The 19,625-nt window shown below is 36.6% G+C and overlaps 1 protein-coding gene across 2 annotated transcripts in view; it reads left to right on the top strand.

Moving 5' to 3' along the window:
* The window catches only part of LOC147547865 (uncharacterized), a 32,588-nt gene extending 16,465 nt beyond the window's left edge, over positions 1-16,123 (top strand). Inside the window, exons 5-11 of one of the 2 annotated variants that reach the window (XM_086669956.1) lie at positions 4,251-4,708; positions 4,802-4,891; positions 4,953-5,075; positions 5,157-5,417; positions 13,589-13,618; positions 13,693-13,773; positions 15,867-16,123. In XM_086669956.1, coding sequence (XP_086526082.1) covers positions 4,256-4,708; positions 4,802-4,891; positions 4,953-5,075; positions 5,157-5,417; positions 13,589-13,618; positions 13,693-13,767 — 1,032 coding nt within the window. In that variant the 5' untranslated portion in view covers positions 4,251-4,255 and the 3' untranslated portion in view covers positions 13,768-13,773; positions 15,867-16,123. Of the gene's footprint in view, positions 1-3,325; positions 4,709-4,801; positions 4,892-4,952; positions 5,076-5,156; positions 5,418-13,588; positions 13,619-13,692; positions 13,774-15,866 lie in introns of both variants that reach the window. The other variant, XM_086669957.1, reaches the window with a different exon arrangement.
* The last annotated feature ends 3,502 nt before the right edge of the window (positions 16,124-19,625 follow it).

Genomic DNA, 19,625 nt, shown 5'->3' with positions numbered 1-19,625 from the left:
TCTCATCATCCTTTGATGTCCCGCAGCATACGCCATCAACCCCTCATGGAAATTAACGGCAACTGTTTTTGAATTATATTCTCTCTCTCTCTCTCTTATCTCTACTGATAAACATTAAACCCAAGAGAGATTTTTCTCTCCGATAAAACAGAGAGACCCGAGAGAGAGAGAGAGTGAAGAGGATTCTGTTGGTTAAACTAGAAACCGAGAGAGAGGGATTGAAGGAGTTAATTTGTTTTGATCCAGGAGAGAGAAAGATCGGGGTTGATGAAGAAAATCGGCTGGTTTAGAAGATTAGAGAGAGAAAGATAGAGATGAATATATTTTCAGAATCAAAAGAGGGAAGTCTTCTATAAAAAGAGAGGTTGAACAGGAGGTAGAGATATCTCTCGGCTGGGGGATCATCCTCCTCTCGAGCTCAACTACAAAGAGAAATCAGAGAGAGAGTGAGAAGGATCACCACGGTTGGGAAGTAAAGAAGAACAATAGAGAGAGAGAGAGAACCGAGAGCTACCTTAACTTTTGATTTTCGTTTTTTTCTTTGTTTAACTCTGTTCTTAGTGAGAAAGAGAGAGAGATATTCAGAGAAATAGAACCTTCCTGTTTCTTTTTCTTAGTGAGAGAGAGAGAGATAACAGAGAAAGAGAAAGAGATTGTAGAGAGAGAAAGAATCAGTTTATTTTAATCCAATCTGTTTTCCTTAATCTTTTATTGTTTTCTGTTTTCTTGGTGAGAGAGAGATAGAATACATAAGAAGAGAGAGATTACAGCAAGTGATAGTAAAGATTAGAGAGAGAAACAGAAAGAAAGAGAGTTGGAGAAGATGAGAAAATAATTTTCCCAGAAGGAATCCGTTTCCGGGAAGACGAGAAAATCGTTTTCCCAGAGGGTGCGTTTGGCAGATTTCCGGGAAAAACAGAAGGAAATCAATTCCTTAAGGGTCTGTTTGGTGGGAAAAGCGCAGAAAAGTAAGTTTCTTTCTTCTTTTTCTTCTATTACTTTAAATATTTATCGTTTTTAGCATGAGTAGCTAAGTCTTTTATATCTAGGGTTTTAGATGAAGTTATAATAATTATTCTAACGATAAATTTATTACAGTTTTTACTATTTTAACGATAATATCTTCCGGGTTTTTAGACCGTTCATGGACTGAAAACCTGAGTTATATAAAGAACTATCCAATTAGACCAAAATTAATTTGTCCTTAGAATTGTTAGGAAGGCGGATTCGAAAACCCCAGGTTCCATTTTTCTGAATACCGACTTATTTCTTTGTTTATTTATTTTTCTTGAGTTTTATGTTATATTTTTATTTTATCACCATCAAACCAATTTTAAATCTCAATAGTTTTAAGGTTAGAATTTAGTTTAACTTAGTCTCTGAGGAACGAACCGGTCTTACCGGAACTATTACTTGACACCCGTATACTTGCGGGTGGAAACCTATTTAGGTAACTTTTTAGGTCCATCAAGTTTTTGGTGGTTCCATTTCCGGTGGTATTAATGCCCTATAATTTACCACCATGGTTGTGCATGAAGCAACCTCATATGATTTTGTCTTTGCTAATACCTGGTCCTAGGAGTCCTGGAAATGATATTGATGTTTTCATGAGACCTCTCATTGATGAACTGATAGAGTTGTGGGAAGATGGGGTTGATACTTATGACGCAGCAAGGAAGGAAATGTTTAAAATGCGTGCAGCAGTGGTCTGCACAATTAGTGATTATCCAGGCTTGGCAATGCTTTCTGGTTGGAGTACAAAAGGGTACTTAGCATGCATAACATGTGGTAAAGATACAAGCAGTAAATATCTAAAAAATGGGGGTAAAATATGTTACATGGGCCATCGTAGATTTTTGCCTATGGATCATAACTTTCGGCGACTGAAGAATGATTTTGATGGAAATACCGAAATGAGAAAATCCCCGGTACCTTTGACAGGAATAGAAATAGTAGAACTACTAAGAGGAATTCCACACCAATTTGGAAAAATTCCTTCTGAAAGTAATTTAGATGAGGAAGGTAATGGACCTAAAAGAAAAAAAGCTCGAGTAGTATCTGGGTTTCCAGATAATTGGAAGAAGTTGCCCATACTTATGAGTTGCCGTATTTTCCATTTATTCTTCTTAGACACAACCTAGATGTCATGCATATAGAGAAAAATATATGTGATAGCATTTTAGGCACTATTTTGGGCCAAAAGAAACGTTATCAAGATAATTTGAAAGTGATACATGACTTGGAACAACTGGGGATCAAACCTGAGCTTCACGCAAAATGGCTTGAGGATAAGAAAAAATGGTATATACCCCCTGCTTTTTATACAATGACTAAAAGTGAAAAACAAACATTTTGCAAGGTATTGAAAAGTTTGAAAGTGCCAGACGGGTTCTGTTCAAACTTTTCGGGATGCATAAAAGTAAGGAAGGCAAAATAATTGGTTTAAAAAGTCATGATTGTCATCTAATTATGCAACAATTCTTACCTTTAGCTGTTCGAAATATCTTGCCGGATAAAGTTTCTTCGGTCATTATAGAGTTAAGTGCCTTCTTTCGCGAGTTATGCACAAAGGTAGGTAAACCAAAAGATTTTACAAGATTGGAGGAACGCATTAGTCTCATTATTTGCAAACTAGAGAGGATATTTCCTCCTACATTTTTTGACATTATGATGCACCTACCGATCCATTTGGCGTCCGAGGCAAAATTAGGTGGCCCAGTTAATTGTCGTTGGATGTATCCGATGGAAAGGTATTTTATTTTAGACTAAATATTTTATTCTTTTTATACTTTAAATAATGTCAATAGTTATGTTATAAAAAAGTTTCTTGTTATAAATGTAGATTCTTAAGTACACTAAAGAAGTATGTGCGTAATAAGGCTCAACCTGAAGGGTCCATTGCAGAAGGATACATGATAGAAGAATGTTTGACATTTGTAACAAGGTACTTAGAGGATGTTGAGACACGACTAACCAGACCATCTAGGTACGTAGATGACTGTCATATTGGAAGTGTCGAAGGATTTATTCTTAGCCAAGAAGAAAGAGATCGAGTACATGAATATGTCTTGTTCAATGATGATAATATCTCTACAGCATTAAAGTAAGTTGGTTTAAACTAAACATGGGCAATTTACTTTCAATGTTGCAAATATTGTAGTTATTTAATATTAACATCACTTTTCTTGCAGTGAACACAACAATTTTCTTAGAATGAAACATCCAAAATTGAAGGAACATGAACTCCAAAAGAAGCATAAAAAAGAATTTGCAGCTTGGTTTAAAGAGTATATACAAGATTATTTGGACGCAAATCTGCCCGTAGTAGAAGGTCATGATGGACTTGCTAAAGGTCCTTTTATTTCAGCAAAAAGATACACTGGTTACACAGTTGGTGGGCTTCATTTCAAAACCGTCCAGAGGGAGTATGGTTCCAAGACACAGAACAGCGGCGTTGCAGTTACTGCAAGTGTTTATAGTAGTGCAAGTTCAAAGGACCAGCAACCCATCGAATCAGATATAACTTATTATGGGCGTTTGATCGATATAATAGAGGTGTCGTATCCTCACGGATGTATGTACATTCTTTTCAAGTGTGAGTGGGTAGATGTAACAGGTAGAGGGTTAAAGGTCGACAAACATGGATTCACGCTGGTCAATTTCACTCATACATTATCATCCCAAAAAGATGAACCATATGTGTTGGCCTCTCAAGTACAACAAGTTTTTTACGTGAACGATTCAGTAGAGTCGGATTGGCATGTGGTGGTGAAGAATAAGCCTAGAGATACCTTTGATATGGGTGAAGATGAGGACTTACTAGCTTCTGACTATGATCCCTTCGGTAATCAAAATAGAGTTGATGTTTCGTGGGAGAAAAATGTGAACTTGGTTAGGGAGGATGTGGTGGGGGAAACAATTGAGGGTGTTCCTCCTCTAGTAAATCGACAAAATGAATATGACATTGGAGGCGAACTTGAACAGGAAAAAGACGAAGATGAAAACGAAGATTTAGATGAAGAAGATATAAATGATCATGATGACTTTGATTCTTGAATGCACTTCGTGTTTATTTTGTTATTAATTCGTGGAATAATAATTAATTTTGTGATACTTAATATTTGATTCTTTCCTTATCTTGAAGTTACTGATTGATTGATAATAGTTATATTTTATGTTATAATGTTGTGTTGATTCTTATTGGATATGTAACTTTATTTCTTTCTAATTTTTATTTTTATCCTTTCCAGTGTAGATGGCAGAGCATGAAGAGCAAACTACTTACAGGAAAGGAAGAGGCGCAACAAAATTCGATTGGGTGGGGAAAATAACTGATCCACTACCAATTACTTGGTATCGTGGGAAACCGGTTAAGGAAAACTCAAAGAAATTATCATCGTTCGTTGGAAAAATTGGTAGGGATTTCAATATTTTACCCATTCATGTGATTAGTTGGAAAGTGATGCCTAAAGAAAACAAGGAAGAAGCAATCCACAACATCAAAAAGCACTTTATCATTCCAGACAATGGAATTGAATGGGTGAAAGATAGGCTAGATGGAGCTTGGAGGGATGAAAAATATGAAATGAAGCGGAAATATTTTACTCCATTCTCCACATTCGGAGAACGATTTAGGAACTGTCCGGAGGAAATTCCCTTGGAATCATGGAGGGAAGCGATAAAACGTTGGGCAGATGAAAAAGTTGCAGTAAGTTTTGAGATACAATTGTAATGATTTATTATTTTTGTTACTATTGTTAATGTTGATAGTGAATTGTTTTCGTTATTGTTTTTATGACAGGCTAAGGCAGAAAAAAATAAAGAGAACAGGAAGAAACTAAAAACATGTCATACTGGTGGATCAAAGAACTTCGCAAAACACGCCATTGAGGTGAGAATCACTATTTATTCTTCTCTAATATATTTTCATATTAACATGATGAATTTTATAGATAGAGGAAGATCCGCAAAGAGAGGCACCAACAAACACTCCAGCATCTCAAGTGGAAGTGTTTATGAAAACTTACACAAAGAAGGAAGGTACACCAATCACAGAAGAAGCAAGGGAAAATATGGTAATGATAAAATTAACTTATATTTCCGGTTGTTATATTTGAACTAATCTATAACCCTTAGAGTAATTTCAATATTTGAAGGAAAAAATGAGAGACTTAGTGACCAGAGCAACTCCAGAAGGATTGCCTGTATATGAAAACGGATCAAATAGCATATTTGCTAAGGTTATGGGACCTGAGCGTCGAGGTTTTATTCGGTGTTATGGAAAAGGCACCCCAAAAACTGTTTGGGGAGAATCATCCAAGGTTGAATCTCGTAAGACCAATGAAGAGACTTCAAACTTGAAGAAAGAAATGAAAAAAGAACATAATAGCACAAAAGCGGAATTAGACGAGATGAGGGCTTTGAAGGGAATTAAACCCTTATACTAGTGTTTATAGCGGATAACGACATCTAATGTCTAACACTAGTATCCCCAAGATCATCATGCAAAACTAGTAATTAAACTAATGAAGATAGTAGATTACCTTAATCGCTTTTCCCTCGAACTAGTTGAATTGATTAAAGAAGACCAAGAGCTTCAAACGTAGCTCCTCTACTTGGGACACCGAATAGTGTATTTAATCTCCCTCCTTGAAAGCTCGCTAGCACTCCAATGGTGGTTTGATAATAAGAAGACCTTCTTCTTGCTTGACTAGAAGATAATTTGGGAATTAACTAACTTTCTCCTCTCTACTTGATGTGGTAGAGTAAGAAAGCTTAGAGAGAAATTCCACCCCTTATTCTCTGCCCTAAGAGTGTTTATATAGAACCCTAATAAGAATCCACCTCCTTTTAGGTTTCCTAAAACACCCTTTAGAATAAGATTTAGGGAAATAGTCGAAAATAGCAACTAGTTGATATTTTCTCAATTCCCTAAGGAGATGACGTCCAAACCCAGCCAAAATTGGTATATTTAATGTTCATAACATAAGGAAACGTCCCTCCAAAAATCAGCCCAATCCGAGTCCTAAAAGTGCCCGAATCGGCCTAGACCCAAAACCCTTATTTCGGGCCTTTTTGCTATCTTTTGCCCAACTTCTATTTAGGCCTGTGAGATATGTTTATGGGACATTCCCAATGTTATATGACACTCCCACTAGTCATATCATCCGATTAAATACCCATTCTTATGTGTAACCCGATGTAGGATCCGATCGAAGTTAGCTGCGAATTACTTCGTAATTCGACGATCGTAGTTGGTTTCTAGCTAAACGCTACGACCCCTAAATCAATCGGACTTTATGATCTTCTTCATCAATTGTCCTAGCCGACATATTGCTCGCATTGCCATCTTGGTCGAAGGACATCTCCTTCAACTCCTTCAGACTCCCACTTGGACTTAGAACAAGTGCAATGCCTCGATTCCCGTGTCAATTTAGTATCCCATCTGATACGTCACGTCATTCAGACTTTCTTGATATCCGAGTACCACTGTAAAATACAAACGATTAACTCCTAATCCGTTTGAGCGTGGTCACGCATTTTCAGTTGCTACTCATCAAGTGGCCTTGAGACACTTTGTACCTAATGTGATTAGGTTGACACAATCCATTCTTGCACTCCCACTTAAGTTCATGTCTATCCTGTCCTTCCCAGTATCCGTCTTTATAACCTCCTTTTACGGCGCGGCGTTTGACGGAACCAAAGTCGGACATTCCTTTCATAAGATGAGTGGAGCACTCATGTTTTGAGGAATCTCTCCAATTGTCTTTATGAGAAGTATTGACGTTCATCACGAGTGATGTACTTCTCATTTGAGGGTTATCCAGTGTATAAACCTTTTACACACCCACGTAGTCGAATAGAATATACTATTCCTATAGCCCATGAAACTGCGTTATCCCATCGACTCCCGTGCTAGTCTTCGTGAGTCATTGTTGTCCATGCAATGACCTGGACCAGGGATTTGATAATAAATATTCCAAGTTCACTTAATAGGGTTTCATTCATCAGATCACGTATCTGACAAACCTATTCGGAATGTTTTATCATCAATGGACTGTCGTTTAAACACTAAACCAAATTTAGACGACTGGTGAAATAATTCTATTATTTCTGATAACGAGAGTTGTAAATCCGAGCCTCTTCCGTAAAACTCTTTTTACCCACTCAGTTTTACTTGTCGAGGTTTAAAATTACACCTCATGCCTTAGACTCGTGTATGACTCTCATACTTTGTCTTAGGTGACAGTTTAGTTTGCCTACGGATGTAATCCGTTTAAACTTTGCTAACCTTGATAATTTCTAGTAACTTTTACTAGAGTTAAGGCTTTTAATTCTTTATGTAGTATTTGCAACAGTTCCCGGCTTAAAACACTTTTAGCCTACTTTCCTTCCATGTCTGGAAGTTTGCTACGATGACATGTTCAACTTTTGTACTACTTCATCCTTTAGCCTTCTAGGATGTTTCTAAGTAGTGTTTCGGTTTTCAAATCCGAATTTGGATATTCAAATGCTAATCATATCCAATATGATTGACTTTATGTATTCGAATATAAATCTCCCTCTCATGCTTGTTTGCTACATCGGTGTTTTTTCAAACTCCGATTCAGCAACGCTCTTAGTCATGAGTTTTGGGTCGAAATTCATTTAGACTTTCCGAGTCTTAGATTTTCTGTTTCGGATCTCAAGCATCTCAGCGTACTGAGTTTCTCTAATCCTATCGTCCTTTTGATCTATGCTTATAGATCTTCAGATGCCCAAAATGGCATTTCATCCTTGTGTGTGGTCCTTTTATTGAGTCAGTGTGTTCACTGTTACACAACATCTTATGTCGTACTCAATCTTCTGTATGTACTCAGCATACGGACCCGGAAGGTTTGTTTCTCTCACTTACCTTCTTGAAACTCGTGATTCAAGATTTTCTTCATTCCTCAGGAATCAAACTTCTTTGATTGCCTTTTTGAATCGAAGATTCTAACTCTTGCGTGCTTTTAATCCTTCGATAGATTTCTGAAGCATGCCTATGGACACAACTTGATTGGAAGAATCTTATTCTTCTTGTCTAGTTTCGAGAAACATGAATGTTTCCATCCTTCTCAGTTTTCTACTTTGGAAAACCAATTTAGGTCTTCTGTTGACTTAAATTATCAAGCTTCATGTCTTGACGAGATATGGATTCCACGATGATTTTGGCTTCTAGCCAAAATCTAGAGTCAGTTTCCGTTTCTGCGCAGGTCTTTTATCTCTTCAGAAATAACCTTTATTTTCTAAGTCTTTAAGATTTTATTTTGACCTTTCAGGGCTTTTGAACAACAATTTGGAATTTTCTCAACTACTTTGAGATATTCCTTTAGAGACACTTTCACTCGCTTTGAGAGTTCTCCTGCGAATGACATTCGCTTTTGTGCGGTGGGTTTACAAGATCATATCTTTAACCTTTCCTTTTCCGAGGAACCGCAGTTTGTTGCTCTTGGTCGAACTTAATTGTCTTGTACAAGTTTCATGATTGTTCTTCATGACCCTCCATGATTTTTCTCATGATCGAATTAAATCGACTTGTACTTTTCTCCCACTTATTCTTGTAATAATTAGTACTTTTCTCCCAGACCACTAGGTGTGCTAATTATTAGAAGAATACTATCATGAGCAACAAAAACTTTGTTCTCTTGATTGGTTGTGGAAGAAGCCCAAATTTCTTCTAAAAGAAATTGCGTTAGATATTAGCTAGTTTTGTAACATTTTTACAAGTTTTAGCTTTAGGAGGAATAGGTTAAGTGTGAAAACAATCGTGTCTAGACTATATCCCAAAATATTCGGAAGACTGACTTAAACCCATCTTTGATCGAATCATGCATAGCAATGTTCGATTACTCCCACTGAATCCACCATCCCATAGATGTGTTCCATGGAGCGAGTTGGGAATCGGCTTCTCAACTCCTTTGATGGTTATCAAATGTTTGACTCAATTTTTCACCACTCTAATCTAATCGGACGGCTTAAACTCTCTTGTCAAAGTGATTCTTTACTTCGGTTTGTACTTTGTTTGAACCTTTCAAACATTCTGACTTATACTTTATGATTTGTACGTTTCCATACTTCATGAAGTTATCAGCGTACATATTGGAATAGCTCTCGTTAGCTTCTGCAAGTAAACTTATAGGTCTGCATAACACTGTATGAGTCCTAATAGATTACTAGTCTCTATGCCTTTTGAAAAGGGTGACTTTGTCAATTTAGTCCTTAAGACCTAATTGACAATGCTGAAGTTTAATGAGTTTGAATCTCTTGATTTTAGCCATTATCAATGTTAACCTTCAGTTAATTTTACCATTGGTTTAAAACATCAGACGTTTCTAGAAGAACAAAATAATCACTATTAAGTTCTAAGCTAGATCAGTGTCTAAAAGAAGACTTTGATCCCTTTCAGCATCCTTAGCATTACTGCTTCTGCTCCCTCTTGGATCTTTACTTCTTTTAGTCAAGTATGTGATTTCCTTGAGCTTTACCGAGCCGTACATCCGGTATAAATTACCTGATGAAGAAATTTTACAATACTTGTTTTTAACTTTGTTAACAAGGATGTTGGAATCGGAATTCGTAATTCCATTCCTTATGTCCTCCAGGTGCTAGGGGTAGTTTCCTCTTGAATGGTCTAGCCATTGTTTGGAAACATTCACAGTAATGAGAAATACTCTTGATCATGTACTCGGTAACTGTTTGCCTTTTCTTCGATCAAATGTTTGTCTCACTTGACTGACCCTTTGCCCTTTTGAATCTTAAGAGCTCTTTCTTAGATTTTTGTACCAAATCTCAAGAACCTTTCTTAGATTGGATATTCCCGTATGTTCTGCTCAGTTTGTTCGTAACAACCTGAGTGACTCATTCAAGGTTTTATCTATCTTTGTTCAATCGATATTGAATTGGGTGATAGATGTATTCTGTTGTCTTCCGTTAGGATGACTTTCAGATTGCCTTGGAGGTCTGGTACCTCTCCATTTATGACTTCTGTGGGAAATTCTTCCTCAGTTTGTCTTAATGGTTATGCTAGCATCCATTACTCTTCCAAAGAGAATGTTATAAGATTGCTTGCAAATAGCTTTTGACCTTCTTCGGTATGAGTCAACATTGGGATTGGGTATTCTAGTAAACTTTCCTTTTGAATCTGAGAACTATTCTCGGATTCATTCTTCCATTCTAGGAAGTGGATCAACACCTCCCTTAGGTGTGATTTAAAGTTGAAATCGTTTCCTAGTGTCATCTTTAAAACTACATAAAGAAATGGCAAAAGTTTTAAAACTCGTTATCGTTTTTGAAAAACATTAGTTTTCCCACATTATTCAATAAAAATCGTCCCCGATTGAATAAGTGATTCCAAGATCTCAGTTCTTCGGAGTAAAGCGAACGAAGGCCCTACCCTTTGACTCCGTCGTTCCGGGTGAGTGAACTACTTCACTGATCATACCTTATGACTCTTGGTTGATAGATTTCATTAATGAATGACTAATCTATCCTTTTGCCTCCAGTATCCAAGACTCTCTTGCTGATCTCGTTGAGTAGAACCATTTAGACGTGTAGGCCTCTTCTATAGACCTACCCGCATTGTCCCAAGGTAGAGGAGGTACTCTGCGAAGGCCGACCCACCTTCCTCGAACAAGGGCGCAACGAGTGTCTTAATCTAGATAGGCGATTACTCAAGATTACGTTTTGGGGACTTTTACGCTAGTCTGACGTTTGTTATAGTGAACTATTTAGCCTAACTAACATCCACGACATAAAGCGTAAATAAGTAAGTAAATGCGCGCGAGAATGTAAATCAAGCAAACATGGATCCTAGTATGGCCCCTAACCTAGAAGATCTAATCTCCTTTGGTTTTCTTCTTGTTTCGCCTTTTGGTTCGTCTTAGATCGCCATTTTTGAACCTTCATTGATTTCTCCCACTCGCCTTTGGATTTCATCCTCGAGTTTCTTCAATGGACTCATAGACCCTAAACTCTAATTACAAGACTCTAACGATTCGCAGATCGTATAAACTTGAAATTAAAATTAATTACAAAGCATGCACCCATCCGTGCTTAAAACAAGAATAAAGAAATAAATCTATGGCCATACTAGTTTCCCGCATTCACATCACATGCAATCATATAATATATCAAGGCTAAGAATTATATATGCATGATTATCTTAGGAGATACTTTTGTTGACATCACATGTCACATTACGAACCTTAAGTCTAAATTCGAAGAATTCAACTAATTGTGCGTTCCGGTTTTATCTTTTATGATTTCTAAAATCATCTTTAAGAAAAAACTCCGTTTCGGATTCTGAAAGCCCGGGTCAATTTCGAAAAAATATTGGTTCGATTCTTAATGATTTCATAAATCAATTTAAAGAGAAATCCGTTTTGGCCTTCTGGATGGCCCGGATTGATTTTGGAATTATTTGGTTGGAATCGGAAGAAATTTTGGCAAAAACTCCCACTCGAATGATGGTCCCTTTTCGTGGTCCGAAAAGCCTCGAAAAAGCCCGGGACAAGTCCTTGACAAGTCCCGGCCCAAGCCCACAAAAGGGCTCGGACAAGGTCCGGACATAGCACGGCCCATAGGGCCGGCATGTCCTGGCCGAGGCCTATCAAGGCCTGGTCTCGTCCTGGCCGGAGCCAGGACGCTAGTCCATGTACCAGACGCGTCCTAGACGTGTCTGGTGCTGGACCGGACCAGCACTAGGTGTCTCGGACCTAGTCCGAGACACACCCAGAACCTCCCAGACGCATCTCCAAGACGCGTCTGGTTGAGAGCTCTGGACGCGTCTCAGACGCGTCCAGGAAGCTCCCTTGCAGCTGCTGATCGCATCTTAGACGCGTCCCCAGTAGCTGCTCTAGACGCGTCCAGAAGACGCGTCCAAGAGCTTCTGGTTGCAGCTGCTCTGGACGCCTCCAGGAGCTTCCGGTCCGGTCAGGAAGCTTCCTGGCCGGACACTAAGGTTTTTCAAAACCATAGTTTCCAAAAAAAAATTTCGCAACTCTAAGTTGCTATTTTCCAATTTTAAAACTTTTCTAAAATTTTGAAATTCCTTTTAGAACACTTCTAAAATTCTTTTAAAACTTTTAGAAACTTTTAAAATTTTCCAAATTTGTTTTGGGAGTTTCCTAAACTCAAAACAACTCCTTTTTAAACACTTCTAAAATTCCAAATTTTTGTTTTTCAAAAGTTTCCAAAACTTAAAAACAACTCTTAATCAAACCAATTTTGGATCAAAATCTAGGTTTTTGAAACTTTTCAAGAACAAATTTTGAAATCTATTTGAAAAATTCTTGAATCCCATTCAAAATCAATCAAAATCAATCAAATTCTTATGCTTAAAACTCTTTTAAACATAACTATCAACTTAATCAAGCATGGATTAGTTCGAAATTCAATCAAATTGAGTTTTTAAAACACTTTCAATCATCAATTTGATTCTCAATTTGAAAATTTTATTGAATCCCATTTAATAATATCAAATTATGAGTTTAAAATACTTTTAAAATAGTTTTATAAACTCAATTTTCAAACTATCAAGTATATCAAATATGAATTAGTTCGATTCTTAGCAAAAACTAGTTAATTGCAAGAGGCTCTGACGCCACTGTAGGGAATTAAACCCTTATACTAGTGTTTATAGCGGATAACGACATCTAATGTCTAACACTAGTATCCCCAAGATCATCATGCAAAACTAGTAATTAAACTAATGAAGATAGTAGATTACCTTAATCGCTTTTCCCTCGAACTAGTTGAATTGATTAAAGAAGACCAAGAGCTTCAAACGTAGCTCCTCTACTTGGGACACCGAATAGTGTATTTAATCTCCCTCCTTGAAAGCTCGCTAGCACTCCAATGGTGGTTTGATAATAAGAAGACCTTCTTCTTGCTTGACTAGAAGATAATTTGGGAATTAACTCACTTTCTCCTCTCTACTTGATGTGGTAGAGTAAGAAAGCTTAGAGAGAAATTCCACCCCTTATTCTCTGCCCTAAGAGTGTTTATATAGAACCCTAATAAGAATCCACCTCCTTTTAGGTTTCCTAAAACACCCTTTAGAATAAGATTTAGGGAAATAGTCGAAAATAGCAACTAGTTGATATTTTCTCAATTCCCTAAGGAGATGACGTCCAAACCCAGCCAAAATTGGCAGATTTAATTTTCATAACATAAGGAAACGTCCCTCCAAAAATCAGCCCAATCCGAGCCCTAAAAGTGCCCGAATCGGCCTAGACCCAAAACCCTTATTTCGGGCCTTTTTGCTATCTTTTGCCCAACTTCTATTTAGGCCTGTGAGATATGTTTATGGGACATTCCCAATGTTATATGACACTCCCACTAGTCATATCATCCGATTAAATACCCATTCTTATGTGTAACCCGATGTAGGATCCGATCGAAGTTAGCTGCGAATTACTTCGTAATTCGACGATCGTAGTTGGTTTCTAGCTAAACGCTACGACCCCTAAATCAATCGGACTTGATGATCTTCTTCATCAATTTTCCTAGTCGACATATTGCTCGCATTGCCATCTTGGTCGAAGGACATCTCCTTCAACTCTTTCAGGCTTATTTTAGACGGCTTCGCGATGGGGAGGTAAATTCTTAATAGAATTATGATTCAGTATGTAGTTATTATTTCAATTAATGACCTATGTAATCATTTTACAGCTACACGTCTCTACGCCTAGCTTCTCTTTTGAAAGTTCTCGTAACGACCCAAGGTCATCCTCACATTCTGATTAGCATGAGGTAACCTTCTCTCCTTAGTAGTATAATATCTATCACACAAATAGTCACACTACCTTACTAACATATGGTAATCTTGATGTATTATTATTATACAAGCCTTGAATTATTCAAATAAATGCTTTAAAAGATAGGGAAAAAAGTGAATACGGAAATTGCCTGAATGTCATGCTTTTAGCGAATCGGTGACCTAGTAATGCGGGAGTGTTACAGTCGTATATTAAAACTTTGTCATCTTTGTTATATGTAGTACTGTTGAATAGTTAATGCCGGATTGAAACTCAATGACAAACCGGTCGGAGTGGATAGCCTAAAATATTTTATAAAACTATGATGTTATCTCTTTGATTACGAAGCTGGAAATCACTTGGACCCAACAATAAAAATTGACCAACAAAGAAAAGGAAAACTAAAATTAAATAGCTCCAAGTATATCACAAAGCACATCAAGGCATTGTAAAAGGATAGGTTACTCCAAAAAGCAAATACAGAATCTAAGGCAGATTATGATATTTCCTTTATTAAATAGCAATCGACATGAACTATCTATGGTTGTACATTTACGAGTCCCTTGTAAAAGGAAAATAATGGATACCTCACATTCAGGTTGCCCAATTCTTTCCGGCTAGCCTCCCTTAATCCCTGCGGCATCAATTGCCTAAAATAACAGAGTTTACTTAATTTAGCAATTCTAACATATTCAGGGTCATGAAAGTGTAAAGAACCACTGAAATTCTTAAACTATAGCAGTAAATATAGTCGAAGAAGTCAGCTTCTCAAAACAAACTTAAACACAGGAAGAGTACAAATTAGACACATCAATTATCCATTGTTTGTTGGAGACCAGAGCCTGTTTCAAACTCAGATCTATAACTTGGTTAATATGCAGTAACCTCTACTATATGGATACTCATTTTCAGTACTTTTTATACTATATCGATATTCCAGTCACTTCAATGTGTATAATTGAGATTCGTACGCCCATCTTGTGTGAAATTGTACACAACCATGTTAATACATTAGAATACCACTTAGGTTGACATTTATGCACATAACAGTGGTTTGTTCCAAAGTAAAGAAACATAATGAAATGAAGGACCTAATACCTACAATGAGATTTATGCGGCTATGAAGGTTTTGGTTTTTCTTTAGCTTAACTCTTGCTATTGCATAGTTATCTTTTAATAGAGATATTATTTTTCTTGTTAGCAGAATATATTGAGACACTAGTAACTATTTCAAAACAAGCAGTCATGTGTGTAACTACAATTGGCATATGATCGAACCATTTCCAAAAAACAGGGTCTACTTGTACGACTGAAACAAAACTTTTATTTTGTATATGTCGTTATGTTTGATATCTATCATTATAATCATAAATATATGATTGTGTTGAGAGACCAAAACATATGAGGCATGAAACATAACCTCACCATGTGATTTAAGCGTGGGGTTCCATTCTATATCTGGTTAGACAATGACATTGCGCACATAACTTGTTCTAGTGACTTTGACTGATAATGTTATTCATGTCACAATTTCATGTTCCACTTTATAACAACTTTATAATCACAACAATTTTAATCTTATGCAACAGACAAGAGGATGTTACTTCGCGCATCGCAGCAACCCAAGGGGGCGGCAGCAACTGCTGCTGCGTCGTAGCATGCCAAGGGGCTACAGCTGCTGCTGCGTCGCAGCATGCCAATTGGCTACAGCTGCTGCTGCGTCGCAACAGCCAAGGGGTTGCAGCTGCTACTTCGTCGCAGTATGATTGGTGTTTTTTTTACTAAAATTAACCATTGTTTCTAGAGCTAATGCAGTAATACAGTGACCTGGACTATATGAGATGTTATTATGTATTCTCTTCTAAATGTAACGCAATCCCGTGAGAGTATGCTCGTTAGATTACTAGAATAGTAAACACGAACTTATTATGAAGCTACCGCTTTTAAGAAGATTTTGTGTGTGAATGTTTGCTCTTTAACAATTTTATAGAAGTTTTACATGTTTGTATATTTGTCGTGTCCTAAATTCGAAAAAGGTAATAAACTGATTGTTTTCGTTGTCTTCTGTTTTTTGTCACCATGACACAGGGATAGGATGGAGCTCTGCTCAGATGATGATATGCTAATGGTGGTTTTAAGTTTTCCACTACAACATGAGAAACAAGATGTGAGGATGAAGTTAGAGTAGTTTATTTTTAATATAAGTTTAACATTTGGAAGGGTTATTAGTCTATTATCTTATTTTAGTTTGACCTTTTTTTTCGTCTAGGCTTGTGTGTTTTTTCGGGGGACTTATTAAAACTTGTTAATGTGAATATGTGATTCTTAAATTTTTTTGAGGAAAATTTTCTCTTCTCTGTATGCTAACAATTGTGTGCAGAACTCTTAACCCAATTTGTAGGGACCAATATTAACTGTATCAGGTATAGGTAGTAGAAAATCACCTCCGATCTTATAGGGACGATTATTATTTGTCCCAAATGCTAACAAAGAAGAAATTCCCGCCGAACTTTGGGGACAGATATTAGTTGTCCCAAATGCTAATGAGAGAAATTTCTGCCAAACTTTAGGGACAGATATTAATTGTCCCAAATGCTAGCGAGATAAAATTCCCGCCAAATTTTTAGGGACAGATATTAATTGTCCCAAATGCTAACGAGAGGAAATTCCCGCCAAATTTTTAGGGACAGAAATATGTCGTCCCTAATAATCGTTGATATAGGGACAGATACAAACAGTCCCAAAAATAACTTTGGGACAGATGCTATCCGTCCCCATATCTGTCCCAAATAGTATTTGGGACGCCGCTTTTGGAGACAGATGAAATCCGTCCCCAATACTCTATTAGGGACGGTTTTTCTATGTTTGGGACGGTTTTTGGCCGTCCCTAATGGCCTTTTTTTTTGTAGTGACTATTTCCCTAAATCTTATTCTAAAGGGTGTTTTAGGAAACCTTTGAGGAGGTGTGTATTCTCATTAGGGTTCTATATAAACACTCTTAGGGTAGAGAATAAGGTGCGTAATTTCTCTCTAAGCTTTCTTACTCTACCACATCAAGTAGAGAGGAGAAAGTGAGCTAATTCCCAAGCTATCTTCTAGTCAAGCAAGAAGAAGGTCTTCTTATTATCAAACCACCATTGGAGTGCTAGCGAGCTTTCAGGGAGGGAGATTAAATACACCGTTCGGTGTCCCAAGTAGAGGAAATACGTTTAAACCTCTTGGTCTTCTTTAATCTATTCAACTAACTCGAGGGAAATAACGATTAAGGTAATCTACTATCTTCCTATTAGTTAATTACTAGTTTTGCATGATGATCTTGGGGATACTAGTGTTAGACATTAGATGTCGCTATCCGCTATAAACACTAGTATAAGGGTATAATTCCCTACAGTGGCGTCAGAGCCTCTTGCAATTAACTTGTTTTTGCTAAGAATCGAACTAATTGATATTTGATATGCTTGATAGTTTGATAGATTGAGTTTATAAAAGTATTTTAAAAGTACTTCAAACTCATAATTTGATTACAATGAATATGATTCAACTAGTTTATCAAATTAAGAAATCAAAATTGATGATTGAAAGTGTTTCACAACATTGAATTTCATTGATTTTGAATTGGTTTTCAAAATTGTTCTTGAAAAAATTTCAAAAACCTAGAATTTTGATCCAAAATTGGTTGATCAAAAGAATTGTTTTTGAGTTTTAGGAAACTCCCAAAAAACAAAAATTTGGAATTTTAGAAGTATTCAAAAAAGTATTGTTTTTGAGTTTTAAGAAACTCCCAAAAACAAAGTTTGGAAATTTTAAAAGGGATTTCAAAATTTAGAAAGAGTTTAAAATTTGGAAAATAGCAAATAGAGATTTGCAAAACACAAAATAATTTTTTTTTTGGGAAACTAGGGTCCAAGAGAGGCGTCCAGACCAGCTGCTGAGACGCGTCCAGACCAGCTGCTGAGACGCGTCCAGACCAGCTGCTGAGACGCGTCCAGCAGCTGCAACCAGATTGCCACTGGATGCGTCTAGGACGCGTGTCCAGGTCGCGTCTAGGACGCGACCACCAGCTGCGATGGAAGCATCTGGACGCGTCTTGGAGACAAATTGGTTCAGAAATCTTCTCTAGTTCAGAAATGGTTCAGAAATTTTCTTAACAAAATCCTTGACTAATCTATCGTTTACATTCTGTTACAAAAAAAACGTATAGAATCTTCTCTAGTTCAGAAATGGTACGGTTACCGGGATCTGATATCAAGAAATGTATTAAAAATCAACATCTGAAACTTAAATCCAATGAAAAATAAATTAATACATGAAGACAAACATAACATAATCGAAGATAATGAATTAGTAAACAAGGATTTAACATTAATATCGTAACTCGGTTATGAAGATCTTAGAGAGAGAAAATCATGAATATGATGAATATTTGAAAAGATGATACAGGAATGAAACCGATAATAATGAAAATCATAAATATCTTCAAAGATGATTATGAAAAACATTAAAAGAAAGATTAAGCTTGTCATTAACCTCGGAAGCAACTGTTAATCTTAACAATGGTACGAACTGAGTCCTTTGATGATGGAAATCGAAAAAAACAATGAAGATTTCAGCTGGTCTAATGAAGATGAAGCATATTTTTGAGAATAAAAAATGGAGGATGAATAGAGGATTCGGTTTTAGAGAGAGAAAAGTATTGGTTTCTGTTTTTGGATAAGAATGAAGGTAGTGGTTTCTATTAATAGGATCCTGATTGGAGAGAGAAAGTGGGAGATAAAAATGAAAAACAGATATTTGAGGATTTTGAAGGAAAAGAAGTTTTTGTTTATATTGAAGGTTAGTTTAGGTATTATGATTTAATATGAATTCTAGGGATTTGTGTTTTCTCTAGAGATGGATACAAAATGACTAGATTTTCATTTATGTTAATATTTTGGTTTATAAACCCATTTTAGGATTAGAGAGGATTAAAGTGTGTTTAAGGGTAGATTTTTGGACCATAAGCCCAAAAATTATTAATTATATTGATATGTCAACGATTACAAACACAATTGACCTCTGCGGGAGTTCATACTTTGACTTGTTCGCATAATCGACTCATTATCAATTTCACTAAAAATTTCTTTTTCAATAAGGACTACTAAACTATCATTTAGCCACACATCACTCATTATGTCTCTTAAGCGTGTTTTAACTAGCTTCATAGCTGAAAAAGCTTTTTCAACAAAGACAGTTGCAACCGGCAAAGTTAGTGCTAAAGTGATAAGCAAATAAACTAAATGATATGTTTTATCCCTCTTAGTTTCCACCAATGTTTAGCAAGAGCTCTAATTCCATCTAAATTTGAGAAATCATCATTTTGCCTCATATCGTAAATGTAATTGTCAAGCTGAGAACTTAGTAGCATAGTCTTGACGGATAAAATTCAGCAAGACGCATCAACTTACTTTTGTCAAAAAGGGCAAAATCTCTAGATGGACTCAAACATGCCATACAACGGAGCAACTCGATATTCTTCTCAGTGAAACGAGCATTTAATTCTTGAAGTTGCATATCAATAACGGTATTGAAAATCTCCACTTGATAGTGATACAGGTTTGTCACATGCTCAACCCCTAAAAATGAATCTAATGCCATTTTCAAACTTTTAACACAAGTATCTGTCACATGCTCAACCTTAAAAATCTCTCAATAATATGCCCTTCCATGTTCACATAATGAATCACAATAGCCATTTGATCCTTTATAGAAATATCTCGTGCTTCATCAATCAAAATAGAGAAGGGACCATCACGAGATCATCTGGGTTCGAACCCGTGCCATTTAGGTACCCTGTCCAGAGGACAATCC

The sequence above is a fragment of the Eschscholzia californica genome, unplaced genomic scaffold, assembly GCF_041429995.1.
Source record: "Eschscholzia californica isolate CP2 unplaced genomic scaffold, dmEscCali1.0.p SCAF_3, whole genome shotgun sequence".
Lineage (NCBI taxonomy): Eukaryota > Viridiplantae > Streptophyta > Magnoliopsida > Ranunculales > Papaveraceae > Eschscholzia > Eschscholzia californica.
This window is presented reverse-complemented; position numbering and strand designations above follow the sequence as displayed.